The sequence below is a fragment of the Boeremia exigua genome (assembly GCF_020726555.1).
Source record: "Boeremia exigua strain MPI-SDFR-AT-0100 chromosome Unknown C7974scaffold_2, whole genome shotgun sequence".
Taxonomy (NCBI): Eukaryota; Fungi; Ascomycota; class Dothideomycetes; order Pleosporales; family Didymellaceae; genus Boeremia; species Boeremia exigua.
Window position 1 is genome coordinate 1,609,340 of NW_025763519.1, and position 19,665 is coordinate 1,629,004.

Below are 19,665 nucleotides of genomic sequence, written 5' to 3' on the forward strand. Positions count from 1 at the left end.
CCATCGTGATCCGTGAACCTACCTTTTCATCTCTAATGCCCTCCAAGTTACAACCCTACATCCGAAAAGCAATTGTTACCTGAACAACAAAACATCAGAAAGTCTATGCTACAACCCCCAGTATCACAAGCATATATATAAGCTGAACATGATAAATCTCACGCCTGATTCTCGCCCACCTTCTTCGCCGCCTTTTTTGCGTCGATAGCTTCTCGCCATCCTTTTCCGTATAGTGCAGTAGCATATGTGCCGAGCGCGCCAAGTACCAGGAACAGCGCGCTGATGGTTGAGAACCACCCTACACCAATAGCTCGGACAGCGGGAAGAACGACGGCTGAACCACCCGCTGCGAACATGTAGCGCATGAAGTAGTTGCCAGCTGTTTAACATTAGAATCGCGTTCACGGAGTCAAACGGTGACACGTACCAACTACCTCGGCAGATCGGCCCTGCATGACATCCAGACAATATGTGTTCAAGCTCGGAAAGCAGAACAACTGTGCAACACCTTGCAAGAACATCATGACGACTGGCAACGCGATGCCGCCAACTCTCTTCTCGACACTCCATCCATAGATCAGCATACATGCTGGAATGACACCGCCGAGGAACCATAGACAGCTTCGCAACCGGTCCTCAGCCTCGCGGTGGCCCCGGATACGAATGTACTTTTTGACAATGTAATCTGCGTACCGTCCACCGAAAAAAGTACCAAAGAGGTATCCACAGCCTGGCGCAATGTAGAACAAGGATCCTTGGAGTGGTGTAGTCAACTCGAAGCGTGGATTAAGAACGTAGCGAATAGGTGTGAGGAGGGAGTACATGTTCCACACCAGCGAAGAGGAAGAAAGAGCCTGTGCCAGGTCAGCGTCTTGCTTAAGCAGAATCAACAGCGAAACATACGACCAGAAAAAGGTTGGGATAACGGTACAAGCTGATGACCCGGAATGGGTTGAGCCATTGCCACATCTTTCGCGCTTTCTCTGATGTTTTTAGGCCCTCAAGCTCGGTCGAACGCCTGACGTGGATGGTCTCAGGTTGAACAAAAAAGCAGAGGAGCACTGCTGTGCCAGCAAGGGCTGTCTGTAGCCAAAAAATGTCGCGCCAGCTACGGAAGGTAACGATGATACCTCCAATGAATGGGCCTGTTGGGTGGATGAGCTGTGTGTGTGAAATCTGTGGTCTAGATACTTACCCAGTGCAGGGCCGATCAGTGTTCCTGATAAATACCAGCCTAATGCAGTACCACGATCGGTCTGGGGGCATATGTCAGTCAAGACCAGAGGGCTGTTGGGGTGTTACCTGCTGCAATTGCTTGATCCCTCTTACTGGGTACAAGCGATCAAGCCCAATGCAAAATAGGTCGTCTTGTGATGTGTTGTGATGTTTTGGGAACTCGAACAGCAGAGGACATGATTGTTGGGAGTTCACTTACTGGTTTATAGATGTCGCCAATTACTGCACTTCCGATGACAAGGAAGGCAGTACCTTGAAAGGCAGTCAAGATTCTGAAGACGAAGAAAGATGCCAAATTAGGAGCCAAAGCTGTACCAATGGAGAAAGCAGTGAACAGTGCTGCACTTGCTACTGATACCTGAGGCACAAGTAAGTCAAGGTAACAAGCCACGACATATTTTGCTTTTGATAGGTGCATACCCATTTTCGACCATAAATGTTTCCATAAGGCCCGTAGAAGCACGGGCTAATACCCATGAAGAGCATATATAGCGCGTTCGATATGTTGATGATAGACCCGTCCGTGTTGTATGTCGCTGCCACTTCTGGGACAGCCGATAGAACGGTGGTGGATGAAATGGGGGCGAGGAAGCTACAGAACGATACAGCGGCAACTATAGCCACCTTCCGTCGTTCAGAGAACCGGTTGTAAGCCTCGTCCATGTCGCCTGTTATCACTGGTTCTGCATGGGTCATGTCATCGTGGCCGATGGACGATATGGTGGGTTGCAGCTCAAGACGGCGGTCTCCATTGGGGATAATTGAGGCATATTGTGTTTGCTTCTCGAAGTCTTCACTCGGTTGAGGCATAGCAGCCGTTGCTGAGATCGGTTCGTCTCGAGGTGCCATGATTTGGTCTCATGAAAAGCGAGTTTGGAATAAGGGTTGATCGTCACAGTGGTGTATGAAAATGCAGTAATGCTTCGACCAGCGAACACAAACGTCTTATCAAGCGAGGAGCAGGAAAGACGGTGACTCAAATGAGTCGAGATCTGTAAGGTGGACATGTTGTGTCGTATCTTGCATCGTTAGTGCTGGTCTTATCCGCAGCTTGGGGCAATTTACCGTCATCAGAGCAGCTTTTCCGTGAAGACATGTAGCAAATTGTGACCAGTCACCGCAAAGCGGAGTAGCGTAGTGAGAACGTCGGAGTAATGCTATCTATTCCGCTTCAATCTTCACACGGATAGCTGAGGCCATCGGGAAATTTATCAAAGAGCTGCTCGTAGTAATGGGGGTTGCGGCTCTTTCTGCTGATGCTGGTGCTGATGCTGCTGAACTGGCTTAGTGTCGGGTCCCGGGAATAAGGCTGAATCGGTTATTCGGCGCTTGGCAAATTTCACGTGGAGAAACATGTTCGCCAGAACGACCACATGATGATCTAAGAGACATGAAGATGATGAGCAGTGAAGCTCACAAACGCGTATATGTATTGGTATCGTTGGGTCATAGCCCTTATTCCTTTGTCCTGATATGTGGTGCTCCCTTGAACGCCTGTTGGAGATCTCGCAACTGCTGAGAAGTCCAGGAAATGCCGCAAACGCCAGGTGATGCATGTGTATAAACACAGATTCTCTGTTCTTATATACTGAGTTTGTCCAGACTGAGACGATCCGCGCTCCGGTGACGCTTCACCATGCCGAGCTTGTAGAACTTCTCTTCACCTGTCGCTGTTCTACCGCCAATGTACCACTTCTCGGCGCCCATGATCTCGTTGAAACCATCAGAAGAGCTATCAGACCCTCTCCTGCTTCGTTGAGAGGCGCCTGGGATCGGAAATGCTTTTGTATGAACTGGCGACGTGGAACGGTGGTACGGAGTCGCGTGTTGCCTGGTGGGCTGGAACTGACCTGTGGTATGGACTACCGTGGTCGTCGCACCGGGCGAGGGCGACCGTGTCTTGGTGGTGATCGTTCGTGTGGTACTCGAGGCGTCGTACCCTTGTGTTTGAGACGTTGCTGCAGTGTGTGCATAAGAGGTTGCCGACGCGGCCTGCGATGCGCCCGCTTTCTGTACAGTGGGCTGGGCACGGAAGGCTGCTAGAAAGCCGCTGAAGAACGGGCTGTTGGTCGTCATGGTGTTCTCGGAGGCCTCCCGCCCTGTATGTGAGTACTGGCGGTCTTCGTGCATCAACGATTGCTCGTCTCCAAGTATGCAATTCTATGCTTGGAAAACCTCCGTGAGTCCTTCACCAGGCTATGCCGGACTGATTATTTGAGCGCGATTTACAGGGCGGCGCGGTTTCTTCCCACGAATGACTCGAGGTGCTCGTTCGACTTGTGCGGTTACGGGCGAGTGTGCGTGTGACGTAACAGCAGATCACAACTTCGCAACTCTACGCTTGGAGCAGTAGGCGGTTTGCTCTACGGTGTAGGCGGGAATGGCGGGGCGTGACAGGTCTTTTATACGCGATCGCGGGGAAGTGGAGAGCGGATTCCTTCAATGGTTGTTGGAGTGGTTCGTGCCGGATCCGTGGATGCAGAGGAAGAAATCGGAAAGCAGCTGATCGTGATTCGGCGCCGCACCTGCACTGTCCGACGGTTGACCGAGGCGATGAACGTGAACACAACCACATCTTGAAAACGAGAAACAGCCGCCGCAGACGTTCTAATGATTACTCCTCTGGACGCTGTCAAGCCTTCTGTGCGAGCTTTCTTCCCATTCGACGTATCGCCCAGTGGATGTGCGCCGCATGCAAGATTTGCTCATGATCCCCGACGCACCTTATGCAGTGTCGACCCCCCACCTCCACAACCTTACGATTCCGTGAACGCTGTTTGGCTGCAGCTGCACCAGCCGTTGCAGGCGCCTACATGCGCACGCGGTGGTTCGCATGTCACTGCCACCAAGATTGACTCAGGCCGCTTGTCTGGAAGAAGCAAACCTGGAATCACGGCACATGTTCGAACTTGTTACCAAACGTGAACCGCGATCTGCCTCCTGCGACTGCGATGAGATAGCGTTTTGAGCTTACCGTTTGAAGCAGTTGGACTGAGAAGAGGCGTGCCCCACAGCGGCTCCAGGTTCTGCTGTTGACATGCACGTCACTGGAAAAGAAGCGGTCTTTCCGCGCAATAGATCACACCCAAGCTCGTCAACAATGCAGATGTCTGGTTGTGTTTGTTTGAAATCCCTAGAACAGGTATTGATGTTACGTATTTCAGCCTTCCAGCCCGTGAGCGCATCGTCGCACCGACTCCACCTGAAGGTGTTGATCAAGTGAAAAGTACAGCGCTCGGCTCTTAAGTCACAGGCTGAATTGGCTCAAGAGATATACAAATTTGGATGGTTAACTGTTCTCGCATCGCGAACTCCCTGCGAATCGCGAGAAGTACTGGCGGACCTGCGAGCTGCCTCAGCATCTTCCTCGATTGCCCAGCAAGCCGGACATATCAATGAAAAAAGGCCTGTCAGATTGCCATCAACGCCCTGCCGTCCAGGTCGACCGAAGTACGAGCCCAGTTGGCTGAAGATCATCGCCACACCCGCCGAAGCAGGTGCAATAAGGCCTCACTCCGGGGCACCGAGGCTGAAAGTCATCAACCAGGTTGGAGAATCTGTGGCTTCTGTAGGAAGCTCAGAAGAGGACGACTACTATAGAAATGATTCTATGAAGTATGTGTCGAACTAAGGAAGAGGAAAGAGGGACGGAGGTTGGAGGGATTATATAGTCGAGTGTGCGAGGCCCGTGCTCAGCGGCCAACCGAAAATTTCACTCTGCACGGCCTTTTCACACGTACTTTTCACATCGACCCACTTTCCTTAGAAGACGGGCAAGACAGGCAGCAAAAGTTTTTGTGCAACGGCAATTGCCTGGACGAATACCCCAGCAAGCGGAGCTGAGGTCCAGAAATAGCAAAGGGCAAGACTCGTTGCAGTGGTGTTGCTCGTCTGGTAATTGGCTGAGCTGCCCTTGCCTTCTCGGAGGAGCATCAAGAGTGTCCACCATCTACAAACATCGCAACCTTCTTGCTTCCTTTCGCCGCTCGACCAAAAGTTCTGCGGACAACATCGGCTTTTGCGTATTCACGTGATTTGGTCTCACACCAAGTAGCATCGCAGGTATCCGCCAGTAATGGCTATTACGTTTGAACCAAAGCCTCGAACGAGAACATACAAACCCAAAACCAGAACGGGTTGCAAGACATGCAAGTGAGTGTTGATTTCGGTCACGCTCTTGCATGATTCTATCTTGCAGAATAATCTGATATTACTCTGACAGCCCATGCTTCGAGACAGAGGCTGAAGATCTTCAGCAAACCTTGGACGGCTGATCAAGATAGACAGAAGATTTTGCAGTCTGTTTGTCTAGATCTCAGCCTACAGCGTCTACAACCCCTGCTCCAATCTCCTCCTAATTTGCACTGTTCTTCCACACCGTCGATCCATACAGAAATGTGCTGCACGAGGATACTGATACTTCTCTGGTAGAATCCGCAGAATCAAATGTGACGAATCGAAACCCTTCTGTAACCGATGCACGACTACAGGCCGCACGTGTGATGGCTATGATATCAACTTCGCACCCAGGCGAACTACGCCACCTGCAACCACGCACTCGACTTCTCCACCTCTGTCGACTCCAGGTCAGGATGTCGTCGACTTTGCATCAGAGACTCGCTCCTTCGGCGCGCCGTCCTTCTTGTTACCATTACTTCGTCTAGAGTCTGACGAAGAGCGGATCAATCTGCAATTCTACGTGAATCATGCTGGTCCTGCGCTGGCACGATCATCCAATTCGGCGTTCTGGCAGCGTCAAGTCCTGCAAGCCGCCCATCAACATGCTTCCATACAACACTGTATCATCGCCCTTGGCACCATGTACAGGAGGTTCTTTGAGCCCACGTCGTACATGGATAAGGACATTGCAGATCAGCGATTCCAATTCGCATTGATACAATCAAACAAGGCCATACAGAAATTGATTCGAGATCAGTCTGAACACTACAAGACTGGTGTGGTGGATAAGATGACGGCGATGACTTGTTGTATCTTGTTTGTCAGCATGGCCAATCTCCAACTCCAGCGGGGAGCTGCACTGAATCACCTACGGAGCGGCATACGCATGCTGAAAGATACGAAGCTAGAGAGCTACGATGACAGGACCAGCCACCCTGTGAATATCAACTCACTACGATCTATCTTCACTGGACTTGACATCCAAGCACGGAGTAGTATGAACTGGTCAGACATCCAAAACTGGGAGCCTGTCGTTGCATCTATGGCTGAATCAGATCCCTTCAATATTGACATCCGCTCACCATGGGCACTGTCTGAGCTGCATTGTTACACAGAGACCCTTCTCAACGACATTCTTGCCTTCAATCGCGGCTGCGTAGTCCGCCCACTCACCGACCGAGACGCCATCCAACACGAGCACGACACCTTGGTCTCTCGGTTCCAGCATGTCACCGAAACACTCAACACTCTCCGCGCCACCACGCCCACCATTGATTCACCGCAACAAGCCTCCTCCAAAACAATGCTCCTGCTCGCCCAGACACAGCACTATCTGCGCTCCTCCGTCACCCCTCTGAAGCAGCACTTTGACGTGACGAGCCCGCTCTCTGCAGTAACCTATGAGGCGGCTCAGCTCTTTACAGACATGATGCCGCATATCGATCACCTCCTCTCACAGACGCCATCATCTACGCCCGTCTACTCCACCGCGCCAGGCCCGTTGGCCGCACTGTGGCTCATCGGCACTAGTGCGCCAACGTCGTGCGTTACGCTGAGAAAGAATGCGCTGCAGCTCATGCTCAAGCATCCACGCAGAGAAGGGCTCTTTGACGGGCGTGCGGCGGGCAAGATCGGGATGGCGGCTTGGAGACTGGAGCAGAGTGCTGCCAGGGAAGAGATGGGACTGAGCGTGTATGAGGATGGAATGAAGGACTTGGTTGTTCCCGAGCATTTGCGATTTGTGTTTATGGATGTGGAGTTTGCGAAGGATGACGAGCATTGGGTGAGGGTGAAGTTTGCTAATGCGGTGGATCTGAGGAGTGGTGGAGGGACGGTAGTCACAATTGAGTACTGATAGGTCATGTAACCAGCTGGGTTTGGTGTTACACAGGTCTTGGAGGATACAGTTGCATGGAGAGTGCTTGTCGTGTTGCTTGGTTTTACATTGATATTGAGACATGGAAATAGTACCTTGGACTGCTTACCTACAGTCCCTGGAGCGCATGGCCCTCATAATGATGCCCTGACTGCCAGCAGCCGTCTCTCAAGCCTTTCGTCGTAGTCATCATAATGCAACATCGTACCCAATATCGTACCCAAGCTTCATAGTTCTTCTCGTGTCGCAACAACACACCTACCATTGCGGCCACCTTTCCTCAGCCTCCTAGACCTCAATCATAAACTGGTCCAGATCACTCAATCGAACTTCTCGCCCCCTTCCAGCCATCATACGCCCGTTCAACCCAACAGGCGCCTGCTCGATGACCCGCCAGTTTTCCCAGCTCGTGCTCACGATTCGCTTCTCCGGCTGAGGCACCACACTCACAGACACCCCACACCCTAAGCTCCCGCGCTTGACTTGCATATCAATCTTGCCACCACATATACCACGTAACAAGTGGCTGACAGGGCTCGATTCGTCGCTCCAGACGCTAGAGTAGGATTCGGCACCGGGGTATAGCATGCGCGCTTGTAGTGAGATAAGAGGAGATGGAGTAAATGCAGTAGGTGCAGATGCAGAGGGAAAGAGGATGCGGAGTGTGTCTGCAAGTGCTGAAAGGGCAGCGGAAGATGTTGACTTGTCGAAGGCTGGGAACGTATTCGCTGATTTGGTAAGCGGTACCTGTTGCTGCAGAGGTGGGTCGAGACGAAGGCGAGTTCGGCTTGACCGCAGACGCGGTGCATGGTTCGCTGTCGGGGCTTCCGTTACGTTGTCCATTGAATGTACTGGCGTCGGTGTGAATGAGGATTGCGGTGTTAGGCTCAGGTCTGCACTCGAGTCGATAGATGCATTGAGCGGCAGCTCGGGTTCTTTGGCACTCGCGTAGTATCCAGAGATGTAGACGCGGCGCGCTTGTTTGAGGAGGGACGGATACAGATGGTTCAGCACCAGAACGCCGTGCGGATAAGACACGTAGAGACTCAGTCCTTCAGTATCGTCCGCAGCAGTAGATTTGTCTTTGGCGTGCGCATTTCTGGCTTTCCGCGCCTTCCTACGGCGCATGTGGTCCGCTAGCTCATCGTTGACCATACGGCACGTCCTTAGCAAAGCGAGCGCGCCTGGCAGCTGCAGCCGCGGCTTACCGCCATTGTACGCGTCTTCCTTTTCGAGAGCAACCTCCGGCGGTACAGCGACGGAGAGCAGCGTGGTGTCGTGATTGCTGCGCACAAGTGGTGCAAGGTCGAACGGGAGGCCTGGCACGTTGACTTTACGCGCCTTGTCGCGTATGCGGTGGCCGAAAACGGTGGTGTAGCCAGCAGAGATGGTGATCGCATGCGGCTCCGCAAGTAGATGATCGTATATATAGCAACGCAGCTCGACTGGGAGTGTAAGAAAGTTGCAGTGCGCGTTGACCGCCTGGGGGCATGCAGGCACCCGTGGGTCATCCTTGCTGTCCATCCTGTAATGTCCTGCGAATATCCGAGATTTGTGAGGTGATCCAAAAGTTATAGCGGGCACCAAGAGGGTAATATCGATTGTAAAATAAGTCTTCAGCCGCTGAAAATGGTGGAGAGCTGAACTGTAATCTGGAACTGGTTCTGTTTACACTGCGGGGGTGGACAGCGAGGACGTCCGTGTCGAATGATGTCGAGGCAACGCGGCGAGGCGAGGCAAGTGCGAGTCATGACCATGCACAATTTTGTCCCACCGCTCCTTCGTCACATCGCGAGCTCCGTGAGCCAATGAAAATGTCTCCACAACACAGACTTGCTTCAACAGCTTTGCATAAACGGGTTCTAGTGGAAGATCCAGTTCGTTTGCAGTGGAGCTTCAGAAGGGTTTCGCTGTCTCGCGAACAGGTTTGCGTTTCATAAAGTTCCATCTTGACCGGACAAGATTCAGGGTCCAGAGTAGCAGTCCTGCATGTTCTTTAGAAAGACGTACGAGTCGGGCGCAGCAGCCATCTGGTGTCAATTTACACGATAGGTCCAGGACGCTTCTGACAGAAGTTGCGTAGTGGCGCACTACAACTGAGATACATTGTGGCCCTGCACTGACTGGTGCTTTCATCAAGGATTGTGCAAATTGACTCTACCTGAAAGCCTTCGTCGAAATTAGAACATTGGAGAGTCGTACTTGCCCACCAACGTCGAAACCTCCTAGTGTCCACCTGGCTGTGTTGCAAGGAAAGGGTGGCTATTGCTGATCGTTAGGTTACCTACAAGTGCATGAGAAGATGGCTATCATAGGTTGGCTGTCTTCAGTGCCTGTTTGAGTTTGGTTTCTGGTGTAGTGTCTAGTCTTCTTCGCTGTCCTCCTGTCTTTGTTGCTCAGCCAACCTCTGCGCATCCTGCCATTGCATGGCAAACTCGCGCATCATCCCTTCCCCTCCGCTGGCTGCATCTACAACATCCCTGGGCATTTTATGTGCGCTGTATTGTGGCGTTGTGAATCCATATGCCTCAGGGTCGTCCTTTCGTACTAGCCTGAACTCTGGCCGCCAAATCTCCTCCACGTCGTCTCCGTCAGAACTATCCGAGTCACTTGCGCTTTCAATATCATCTAAAGAAATGACTGTAGGACCTCCGGCCGGAGCGATGGGTATACGGACCACCTCCTCTTCCTCATTCGTATTCTGAGCCTCAGGCACCTCCATGGTGAGCAGCTCCATCCACGAGAAGAGGAGAGGATCGGTTCGCATAGCCCAGGGATTGAAGTCTACAACCCATACTTTGTCGTGTGGCGGCGGAACGTATACGTCGAAGGTAAAGTTGGGATCTGGAAACGAGTCTCGCAATTTGGAGTCGAACAAGTCTTGTATGCGCTGTCGCAGCTTGTCTTGCATGCCGAAGAGAAAGTCGAAGTGGTTCAGGTCTCGCTGGCACAGTGCGATGAGCTGCCTATCTCGCACGAAGCACCTGAACTCAACGCTAGGGTTGAGGTTGATCCACTTTCGTAGAACGAGGTGGTACGCTATCTCTGGGTCAGGCGTTGTCGACTGGTTGACTGTATCGTCGAAGGCATGTGCTAGGTCATGTGTGACGAAGTCGCTGCTTTTTAGCAACAGGTAGATGTCGTTCGGTGTCGAGCACTCCATACTGTTTGTAGCCGCAATCCATGTCGCGTCTTTTGGCGCACTCCAGTTCAGCTTGGGCGCGACCTTGCCTCCCAGTTCTTCTATAGTTGTCTCAATAGCCTCGTGTGTATCGCGCCAGTGAGTACTAGGATCTGCATCTTCCTCCTCGCCGCCGTCGTTGTTGTCTGCGCCTGAGAAGATGCCGCTGTCGTCATCGGACCATGTAGCGTTATCTGCCTCCTCTGGGGGCAGAACTATGCCATCGGACTTGAGATAGTCGATGAAAGCGGAAGGAAGTGGAACAAGGCGTGCTTTCGGTGTAATCGTGCGGTATTTGGGGTGCCAGTTATGGTAGGAGCAGTTGAGGATGTGTTGTTTGGTGATCGGGGGAAACGGTAGCTCAGTGAGCGGTTTCTGGGTGCTCATGGTGGGCGGTATAGCGTATGTTGCTGCGGGCGGCATGTGCTGCGATGTGTGGACCTCATGTTGGGTGAGTCGTCATTTGGTTCACAGTGAAATCTTTGGTGGGGCAACTGCTCGCGGCTGAAGCACGGCACCTCCGAACTCCGCATCGTTGTGCTTGAACGCGCGAACACTCGAATAATTACATCACATATCATGGCCGACAACGTTGGACTCACGACCCCAAGAGGCAGTGGAACCTCCGGTTATGTCCAGAAAAACCGCTCGCTGCTCCGACCCCGCGACAAGGTCGCGCCATATCAGAAGGACCTGGACTACGCAAGACATCGACCGCGCCAGCCAGACGCAGAGATCCTAGAACACGAAGCGAAACGTGACGTCGAGGTCAAAGTCTTCGAGCTAAAAGACAAGCTCGAAGAAGAAGGGTACGGCGGCCTTGTGCACGTGTATGGTGTGCATGCTGACTGTGGGCAGTGTTGACGAAGACGAGATTGACGATCAATGCGAAGCCCTGCGCCGAAAGCTCGACCAAGAGCGAAAAGACGGGAAAGACCTCGGCCCCAATGCCAAGCGACTGAAGTCACATCAGGTCCACGATCTTGCGAAGGCGAAGGCAGAAGAGAGTGATAGGATGAGGAAAGCACTGGGTATCAGCGAAGACTACGAGGAGGGTAGCCACTGGCGGAAGCAGGAGGAGCGACTGCGCGAGTCTCTAGCGAAACGAGAAGCTGAAGATGATGAGAAGGCTGAACGTGCTAGAGACGCACGACGCTACAAGGAAGATGACTCCGAATGAGTTGACGGCGTAACGATACCGTTGTGGAGATTGGAGAGTCTCAGACGGAATTTTTAATGAATTAAAAGTCAACGTACACTGCTGGTGTGCGGCAGGTCTGACAACACACCAATTGCTGTACAGCAGACCCTCGATCGAGGATGGATATGGCGTAGAGGTCAGCTTTGCTATGAAACCTTTGTACCTACCCAGTCACTGATGACATATAGAGGCCGATATCTGAACCTCCTGCCACTACGATACTTTTTGTCGCTCACTTCACACCCGGAAAAGATGACATGCTCTGATGCTACCGAACTTGGGTTTGGCGGTAACCAGAAATCAAGTTAAGACATAACTCTAAAGCTTTCCGGTATTGTCAAGTTCACCAGAGGCTAGATGCTAGGCGTCGGTGTTTACGGAAGCCGTTCGTGCAAAGTTCGAGGATGACCATTTACAGTCATCCTCTTGGCGTATTTAGACGTGTACAGTACATCCGCCCAACACGTTCTACTGCAGGAACCCATCAAGGTGGATAGATCAATCGACCCACCCTGCATCAATTGCCACAAGCACGCGTCTTCCCGAGACGATGCATTCGAGAGGTGTGCTTGACAGAGCCACAGATTCAGGAGCCTTCTCGCTAGGGAACACGGACGCAAAGCTCACAGGAGGCTGCTCCAGCTTCGATGACAACTATCACATTACTACTATCAATCGTGCCATTGCGTCCGATCACAGAGCATAAGAACAAGTTGGCAGCCTCCGATGACCTTTGACTTTCAGCTTACTCTACCGGCTTAAAGAGATCTCTTTTTCCCATTGGTGCCATACAGCAAATACAATGATAATGCTAAAGAGCGCTGTCCATACGTAAAGCACAGTCCAAGTCTAAGATGCGTTCATGCACATCGCCAAACCCATGTCGGTGTTGGTGGCCAGGGGAGCGTCCACGTGCTGCATTCTACACCCTGACTGGACAACGCGGAGCAACCCGCCAAGTTAGCATTTGGGCGCGGTCCTCAGTGGCACACCTTGGCCATGAAACCACTGCGGTGCCCTCTTCAGCTGATACGGACGACAAGCACTTCCCACAATGCGCTCTCGTCACCCATGCAGGCATCGCAGCCATTTCTGCTTGGAAAAGGCTGTATCCTGCACATGCAACCGTCGGTTGTCCTGATTGGCTGATAACACAAACACAACACCACGGCTATTGTGGTGTATAAACCACGTCTCCGCATTTCTGGAATTGCTGCTACAGACAGTAGCACATCACCGATATGGCCAGGTTCCGGCCCATCGCGGTCATCCGCGAAACATGGAAGATCTACACACCCATCGAGCGGCGAAATATTGCCATATACATCGCCGGTATCATGATGTACAAATTCGGACTTGAGGCATTCAACGGCTCGATTATTGCACTTGCAACAAATCGTTATGATGAGCTCGAGAAGCGGACCCATATCTCCATTACGTTCCAACGAGTCGGCATTTTGACCGGTCTGAACCAGGCTTTCCAGTGCGTAGGATCAATTCTCATATCCCCGCTGATCAAGAGATACCCAACAAAAAACGTTCTGGCTTGCGCCATCCTGATCTTCGGAGTGATGAGTAGCGTACTTCTCATCCTGGACGCAGCAACTGGTGGCAGGTTTGTCCCGAAAGGACACCCTGACAAAGATTTCAGCTACTACGGAGACTACAATACTGACGGCATGATTCCAATCTGTAAGTGGATGTATCAGCATCTGCAGACCTCGAGTCTACCAAGAGGTGTGCACTTGGCAGATCACGGACACTGACGGCATCCAGATTGTGTGTGCGGTGTTGTTTATGGCATGGTAGAACTCATTCGACGAGTTATCCCTCGAGATCTCGTGGGCGGCAATGTTCAGAAGCTGCGACGTATGGATTCGCTTGTCCACATCTTCTACGAAGTCTCTGGCACAGCAGGTGCGTTCTGCACAGCGCTTGCTCTGATCCCGCACTTCGGCAACAACTTCTCTTTCATAATCACGCCAATATTCTTCGCCGCAGCCTCTTTTCTCTGGTACTTTATTCAAGAAGCAGGACCTCCAGTCGAAAACAGTTTGTTCCTTGAAGGCCAGCCAACATATGTCAAGGCTGTCGGAAGCGGCTTCTACTTGTTCTTCGAATCGATCTGGACGGGTGGCAAGATCATATTTACACACCGAAAGTTTATATGGCTGCTTCCTGGTTACGCAGTCGCGCTCTATGGCCACCGCTATCTCGAGAACGCAATCGCACCCGCAATCGCTCGCCGATATCTCGGTAATTCAGCTTGGGCACAAATCATGGTTGGTGGATCGAACTTTGGTGAACTGCTTGGTGCGCTGTTCGTGTTCATGTTTACGAATCTTGTACAAACGCCAATGCCCTGGCTGCGCGTCGACGCCCTAGCGCTTCTGATCGTTTGGTATTTGCCATTCTGGCACCCACCGCAGGGCGATGTGGGACAGGCATGGATCGTTGCAGCGACGTTCCTTCCTATCAGTTTCGGTTGGGCGGCCGGTGATGTGTCGCTTGCCGCATACATTCAAGCGTAAGAGCGTCTCGGGTTTCTCATACACGTATACCGCTCACCTTGTGCATAGTTCTCTTGCGCGCCTCGAATCGGACACGAAGAATGTATCAGCCTTGGGCGCCGTGATGGCTTTCCTCTACAGCTCATACATCGTTACCTATGCCATTGCATCAGTATGCTTGGGCACGTATATTGATCGCGTATCTTCCGCGAACGATGAACACATTCAGCCTGCGATTCAGAATGTTGCTGGCATTCAATTCACTATCATCGCAGCACTTGTCATGACGAGTACGTTCGTACCCAAGGGGGCGTTTGCCTTGAATCCTAAGATGCTCAGCGAAGAAGCGCTAGACACAGATCTTGAGGATGAGGATTTGGAGTATGTGCCTGGCGTGCACTCGAGGAAAAAGCACAGCGAGGATAGCCATGAGATGGTGAGCAGAGTCAGCACCATGTAGTAATTCTCCTGTACCAATACCTTCAATTAGCAACAAAAGCCGATACCCAAATTTCATCGCATCTCATTCCCACCCACCCTACCTTCGATCTCACAGGTTTCGAAACCTCCAGGATGACTATTATGATCATCGGTGTCGCTATCCGCCACCCTGGAGATATCATCAGTCTATCATCTGAACCCTGACTTGGGTCCGCACGTGTTGAAACCCGTCTAGACTGCTGCCCATCCTCCGTCGCTATACATGCCATCGTAGGCTCGTATCCATTCACCGCTTGCACCAGCCGCTCCACGAAGTAATCTGGGGCGCCGCCCGTAGGTCGCGGGAGCTAGGAACGCTGCTCCACCAAGGCGACTTTCGTTCGATCTCCCTGCCGTGCTTCTCGTAGTGGCAACCTTCCCACCGCCAGACCAAACTCATCTGGGCATTCCTTCGGTGCTCAACTGGGCTGATCAGCAACCCCGTGGCGCTCTGACAACGACCCTGCGCGGCGTTGCTGAGGCTTGGCGCCACACGTGGGTCGCTTTCACTCTCCGGTTGGCTGGAGCATGCAACATCGCGGAGCATCGAACGCCAAGCGTTAGCTTCCACACATGCTTCGGGGGGTAGTGGAAGGGATGTGGGTGTCACCGTTGCTTTTAATGTGTCGGCGGGTCGGACAGATAATGGTGGAAGTGGTATCTTACGATTTGTCTCGAAGACTGTGAGGTACTTTGATCTGCGTTCCCCTTCTTTGATACAGAACAGCGAAAGAGCAAGTCTGGGCAAATCGGCGAATGATTGCAGGGCTACGACTGCTCTGAAGCTCAGGAGTGGGTGCCTGTCAGACGAGCTAAAACACGTGCTCCACGTGTAATCACTTGCATCTCTGGAGTTCCGACTCGGATAAACAACTGGACGACGTCGATAACATATCGTTTCACACATCTGGACTGTAACTTAATTATCCGTAGCCGGCCATACTGTCTCTTCTAATGTTACGACCCCATTGGTAGCCATGCAACCTTACCAGGCACAGCAATCGGTGGAAACCGACACACACTCACACCGCGGCCCTCTGAGCAGAACATGGCCTCAACTGTTCAAAAAGAGGAGAAGATACAGCCCAGTACGAGAAAGCGCACAAGCCCAAGCCCAGCCGGTACCCCAAATACACCAGATCCAAGCACCACCACAGTACAACCAGGTCCAACCTCAACAGCAGCAGCAACAGCAGCCTCAATTTCAAGCCGGAGTCCCGATCCGGCCAGTCAAGCAGCCGTTCACTTCAGCCGCGAGCATCAGGAGCCCGAGCATTGCAGCAGACACAGCGAGCACATTGTCGACAGTTAGTGAGATATCAAGCCTGCCCCCACAACAAGCAAAGAGAGTACCAATAGCTCGGCGCACTTCCTCGATAGCTACAACAGACAGCAATGGTGCGCCCCCTTTCCCACTCCTCATGATCACCAAACTCACAGTCCCACAGCAGCTGGCGGCGTGACAACTCCACAGGCAGACCTGTTGGCTTCCAAGTCAAATTACGAGCTCATTTCGTCTGGCCAGCATCTGGAAATGGGTCTGCACTTCAGCACCGCGATGGCTACGGGTGTGATGATGAAGCGCGCGACGCACCGGGCAGCCGAGCAAGCGCGGCGCGACCGCATGAAAACGGCCATGGTGGACCTTGCTGAGTTCTTGCTGGATGGCGAGGTGACGTTTGGTACGGGCACGACTTGTTTCGTGGTCATGCGTGGTGATCCGAAGGAAGTTGATGGACAGAGTGTGTTCAGTGAGACGAGTGGGATGAGTGGATTGAGCGGCTTGAGTGAAGGGAGTGGGAAGGGGAAGCCTGGGGAGAGGAAGACAGTCAACAAAGCGCGGCTGATTGAGATGGCGCTGGAGAAGATGAAAGCGCAAGAAGAGGAGATAGAGTTGTTGAGGAAGGAAGTGGAGGATCTAAAGTGCGGAGACAAAGGGGACGAGATGGATGAATCCTGAGAGAAGGGAGGTGTAACAGAGTATGAGGAGAACACGAAGAAGATCTAGCGTGAATGTTCAAGATATCCATTCATATCAGGCGTTAATGCAATCGAGGGCGAGCCTACTGGATACATTTCAGCCTGGAATAGAAAGATCCACTCGGTCATGCTTTCACAAGTACTGTGACTTGCTAATGATTTCCTCGGGCAGCTCAGCTAACAGCCACTAACATTACAATCAGCGACGTGCAAATAGAGTAGCTCGAAGCGATCTGTTCCTGCATATGATACGGCTCGATACCTGCTCGGGAAGATTCCCGCCGTGAAGCTAGCAACGATACGACTGTGCACGTCATGCACCGAAAGAGTCCGTTGGAAGCGTGCGATTTGCAGGAATCTCTCTAGTGCCAACATACGATGTAGCATGCCTCATGCGAGTAAAGCAAATAGCAGATATGTCTTCTTGGCATACTCCACTGCGTTCTTCCTCAGCCTTTGGATGTCCGGATCTGTGAGATCGATCCTCTCAATCAGGTCGTCCATAGCTAGCAGTGCCTTGGGCTCGTCACCAAAGAATCGCTGCATGTAGAGCGCATCGAAAGTTAATTGCTTGAGCCTTTGGTCAAGGAGCTCAGTTTCCTGAACAGATATTACGTCAGCAGCAATGGGTTTATCGTTCCTTTCCTCGCTGTCAGCGTCTTTTGTATCGGCTTGCTCTTCAGCCGTGACTTCCTTCTGAGGGTTGGCGGTTGTGATGGCCTTAGCATGCTTCTTCAGCACCCGTGTAACTTCGAATGATATCTTGCTCTTGACCGCGGCGACACCAGTAGAAGCCCAGAGATCGTTTCCCAGGCGCGCCATGGTACGGTTGGTTTCTCGCAAGAATCTGAAGGCGCTGGGTGACGGCTGGCTCGGTATAGGCGGATGTCCCTCCCACAGTATGTGTGTTTGGGTACCGTCTTTTATCGTCGAGTCAAGAGAGGCCTCGTAAGCTGGCACTGTCGACTGAGCGACATATACAGCAAGGATGTCATGAAGTGGCTTCAAGACCTCTGATGTGAATGGCGTAGGGAAAGTCGAAGACTTCTCCTGTAGGCGTAGTCGCGGTATCCGATCGCCAAAGTCACGAACGATGCGCAAGACGAATATAGCCTTCGGCACAGATTCGTCAGCCTTTTCGTCAGTTACGCTTTGTGCAATCTGGGCTAAGCTCTTGCCCAGGTTCTGTAACGAACGGCCAACGGCCTCTTGGGTGACATCTTCCAACAACCGTGGGTCGTCCGCGCTGAGTAACGTCTGCTTAGAATCACCCAAATCGTCATCATCACATTCTTCTTCGATATCGTCTGCGAAAGTATCGTCCCAGCGCGCTTCTTTCATACTCTTTACTATGCCCTTTACTTCGAGCACAGAATCCATCCACTCGTCGAAAGCAGCGGTCACGTCGAGGACAGATTGGTCTCGTCCCTGGTGCGTATTGAGTATGGTTGACTTGAACGCATGCGCCCCATTGCTCAAATCTTGACCGTCTTTTGTGTTGGCCCAAAGCGATAGGCCAGACGAATCATTATTGATTGCCAGAGTTTCCAGGCCACCAGTGAGCTCTTTTACTACGCCCTGTAGCGAGTCTGTACGTGCTCGCACGATAGCCTCCAGTTTCTCGTTCATGGTGTCTCGCAGGTCGTCTAGTACATGTGCAAACTTGACTCCTGCCATACGTGAACCGGACAACATCCAAGTTTCGATCAGTTCCTGTCGCAGGCTCGCAACCTCTGCTAACCGATTCTCGTCTTGAAGGGCAACCTTGACCTCCTTCAGGAAAGCTGCGATTGTATCTTTGGACCAGCGATGCAACAGCCTCTCTGCTTCTGGTCTCTGAAGTTCGTCGTGGCGTGGCCAAGGTGTGTAGTTTCGCACTTCGTCGCCAATCCACCGATCGTGAACATCCAGATTCAGCTCGTACAGTTCGCGCACTTCTGGGTCTTGAATCAAAGGATGCGCTTTCAGTTTTGCAAGAGCTTCAGCTAATCGTCTTGGAAAGATGGTCTGGGTGTCCAGGCAAGTCTGTATGCAGAGGCGCAGAGCATTGATGCCCCGCTTAGCAAGCTCGTCACCTCCCTTCTTCAAGTCGGTCACCATCTTGTCCTTACGGACCCTGTGGAAATGCTTCAAGACGTCCGAGGGCGTTGAGCTCGTGGCCAATGCATACGCGCACATACTCTCCACCAAACTTGTAGTCTCCCCGGTTACACTCGCGAGCCGTCTGTCGATACGTCGTAATAGCTTTCTGCGCGCCGAAAGTAGCTTGTCCCATAGCTGATCCACAATCGGTGGCTTGGCCTCCGACTGACTGAGGGCTTTGTGTATAAGGCGAGATATCACAAGGACTTTTGCGATGAGGAGGTGCTGGTCATCCTTACGCATGAGCCGTGTCTTGACAATTGGCGCATTTCGGAGGACCGAGAGCTGGGATGCAAACGTATATCGCTCGACATCTGCAGGCCCATATCAACAAGAGATTCCTCCAACTGTGATGTACCAATAACTAACCACTGCCTCTGCCATATGTGTCCATCTTCAGTGCATTTCCGGAGATCTTGTCCAAGACTCTTGTATTGCAGTTCTGGCCGACACGACCAAGCTTAGATTCAACTTGTTCACTTTGGGTCTCCATATGGATAATCGTTTCGGCGGTGTCGAGAAGGCTCCGATAGCTTGCCCTATGAAATTGTCAATTCAAGATTCAGTTTTGGCTAACATCGAGCTGTGTATACCCCACAAGCGATCGCAGCTTCTCGCGGTTGTCATCGGCTGTGGTGCGGAGCTGCTGTTCGAGTTTCCGCACCGTCGGTATTGGGTATTGGAAGGCGTCCTCCCATGACTGCAAAGTCCGAAAGTCTGGCACCTCGCTTGCCATCGCCAGTATTGTTCGTCAAGAATCAATGCGAATGACGTGTAGGAACGTGTACATTGAGGTTCGTGATACTGCTCGGCCCTAGCGCTGTTTAGTCATCATCGATGCTCAAAGCCTCACCATCAGAACTAAACGACTGTTGCAAAA

The 19,665-nt window shown here is 52.1% G+C and overlaps 10 protein-coding genes across 10 annotated transcripts; 4 read left to right on the forward strand and 6 right to left on the reverse strand.

Moving 5' to 3' along the window:
• Nucleotides 1–158: 158 nt before the first annotated feature.
• C7974DRAFT_302489 (major facilitator superfamily domain-containing protein) lies at nucleotides 159–2,085 on the reverse strand (the record flags this gene model as incomplete). The annotated part of the gene is made up of 6 exons (XM_046137903.1): nucleotides 159–379; nucleotides 428–854; nucleotides 904–1,145; nucleotides 1,196–1,256; nucleotides 1,436–1,594; nucleotides 1,657–2,085. The coding sequence occupies 6 exons, from the start codon at nucleotides 2,083–2,085 to the stop codon at nucleotides 159–161; spliced, it is 1,539 nt and encodes a 512-aa protein (XP_046001562.1).
• Nucleotides 2,086–2,817: 732 nt separating this feature from the next.
• Nucleotides 2,818–3,312, reverse strand: C7974DRAFT_409117 (uncharacterized protein; the record flags this gene model as incomplete). Its single annotated transcript, XM_046143376.1, has 1 exon — nucleotides 2,818–3,312. One exon carries the CDS (start codon nucleotides 3,310–3,312, stop codon nucleotides 2,818–2,820), a length of 495 nt encoding a protein of 164 aa, XP_046001563.1.
• A 1,857-nt stretch (nucleotides 3,313–5,169) lies between these two features.
• Nucleotides 5,170–7,425, forward strand: C7974DRAFT_104882 (uncharacterized protein). Its single transcript, XM_046134906.1, has 2 exons — nucleotides 5,170–5,388; nucleotides 5,668–7,425. The coding sequence occupies exons 1-2, from the start codon at nucleotides 5,312–5,314 to the stop codon at nucleotides 7,268–7,270; spliced, it is 1,680 nt and encodes a 559-aa protein (XP_046001564.1). The 5' UTR covers nucleotides 5,170–5,311; the 3' UTR covers nucleotides 7,271–7,425.
• C7974DRAFT_104890 (uncharacterized protein) lies at nucleotides 7,425–9,001 on the reverse strand. Its single transcript, XM_046134907.1, has one exon. It carries the CDS (start codon nucleotides 8,813–8,815, stop codon nucleotides 7,580–7,582), a length of 1,236 nt encoding a protein of 411 aa, XP_046001565.1. The 5' UTR covers nucleotides 8,816–9,001; the 3' UTR covers nucleotides 7,425–7,579.
• A 652-nt stretch (nucleotides 9,002–9,653) lies between these two features.
• On the reverse strand, nucleotides 9,654–10,859 carry C7974DRAFT_303646 (cell division cycle protein-like protein; the record flags this gene model as incomplete). Its single annotated transcript, XM_046137954.1, has 1 exon — nucleotides 9,654–10,859. One exon carries the CDS (start codon nucleotides 10,857–10,859, stop codon nucleotides 9,654–9,656), a length of 1,206 nt encoding a protein of 401 aa, XP_046001566.1.
• A 123-nt stretch (nucleotides 10,860–10,982) lies between these two features.
• C7974DRAFT_104923 (uncharacterized protein) lies at nucleotides 10,983–11,965 on the forward strand. Its single transcript, XM_046134908.1, has 3 exons — nucleotides 10,983–11,281; nucleotides 11,331–11,809; nucleotides 11,864–11,965. Exons 1-2 carry the CDS (start codon nucleotides 11,052–11,054, stop codon nucleotides 11,650–11,652), a joined length of 552 nt encoding a protein of 183 aa, XP_046001567.1. The 5' UTR covers nucleotides 10,983–11,051; the 3' UTR covers nucleotides 11,653–11,809; nucleotides 11,864–11,965.
• A 682-nt stretch (nucleotides 11,966–12,647) lies between these two features.
• On the forward strand, nucleotides 12,648–14,777 carry C7974DRAFT_104936 (major facilitator superfamily domain-containing protein). The gene is made up of 3 exons (XM_046134911.1): nucleotides 12,648–13,365; nucleotides 13,450–14,200; nucleotides 14,253–14,777. Exons 1-3 carry the CDS (start codon nucleotides 12,915–12,917, stop codon nucleotides 14,641–14,643), a joined length of 1,593 nt encoding a protein of 530 aa, XP_046001568.1. The 5' UTR covers nucleotides 12,648–12,914; the 3' UTR covers nucleotides 14,644–14,777.
• C7974DRAFT_104931 (uncharacterized protein) lies at nucleotides 14,753–15,883 on the reverse strand. Its single transcript, XM_046134910.1, has 2 exons — nucleotides 14,842–15,883; nucleotides 14,753–14,793 (listed from the first exon to the last, which is right to left on the reverse strand). The coding sequence occupies exon 1, from the start codon at nucleotides 15,568–15,570 to the stop codon at nucleotides 14,911–14,913; it is 660 nt and encodes a 219-aa protein (XP_046001569.1). The 5' UTR covers nucleotides 15,571–15,883; the 3' UTR covers nucleotides 14,753–14,793; nucleotides 14,842–14,910.
• On the forward strand, nucleotides 15,201–16,828 carry C7974DRAFT_104926 (uncharacterized protein). Its single transcript, XM_046134909.1, has 2 exons — nucleotides 15,201–16,061; nucleotides 16,112–16,828. Exons 1-2 carry the CDS (start codon nucleotides 15,641–15,643, stop codon nucleotides 16,621–16,623), a joined length of 933 nt encoding a protein of 310 aa, XP_046001570.1. The 5' UTR covers nucleotides 15,201–15,640; the 3' UTR covers nucleotides 16,624–16,828.
• Nucleotides 16,829–17,033: 205 nt separating this feature from the next.
• Nucleotides 17,034–19,521, reverse strand: C7974DRAFT_302163 (uncharacterized protein; the record flags this gene model as incomplete). The annotated part of the gene is made up of 3 exons (XM_046137886.1): nucleotides 17,034–19,099; nucleotides 19,155–19,324; nucleotides 19,379–19,521. 3 exons carry the CDS (start codon nucleotides 19,519–19,521, stop codon nucleotides 17,034–17,036), a joined length of 2,379 nt encoding a protein of 792 aa, XP_046001571.1.
• Between the last annotated feature and the right edge of the window lie 144 nt (nucleotides 19,522–19,665).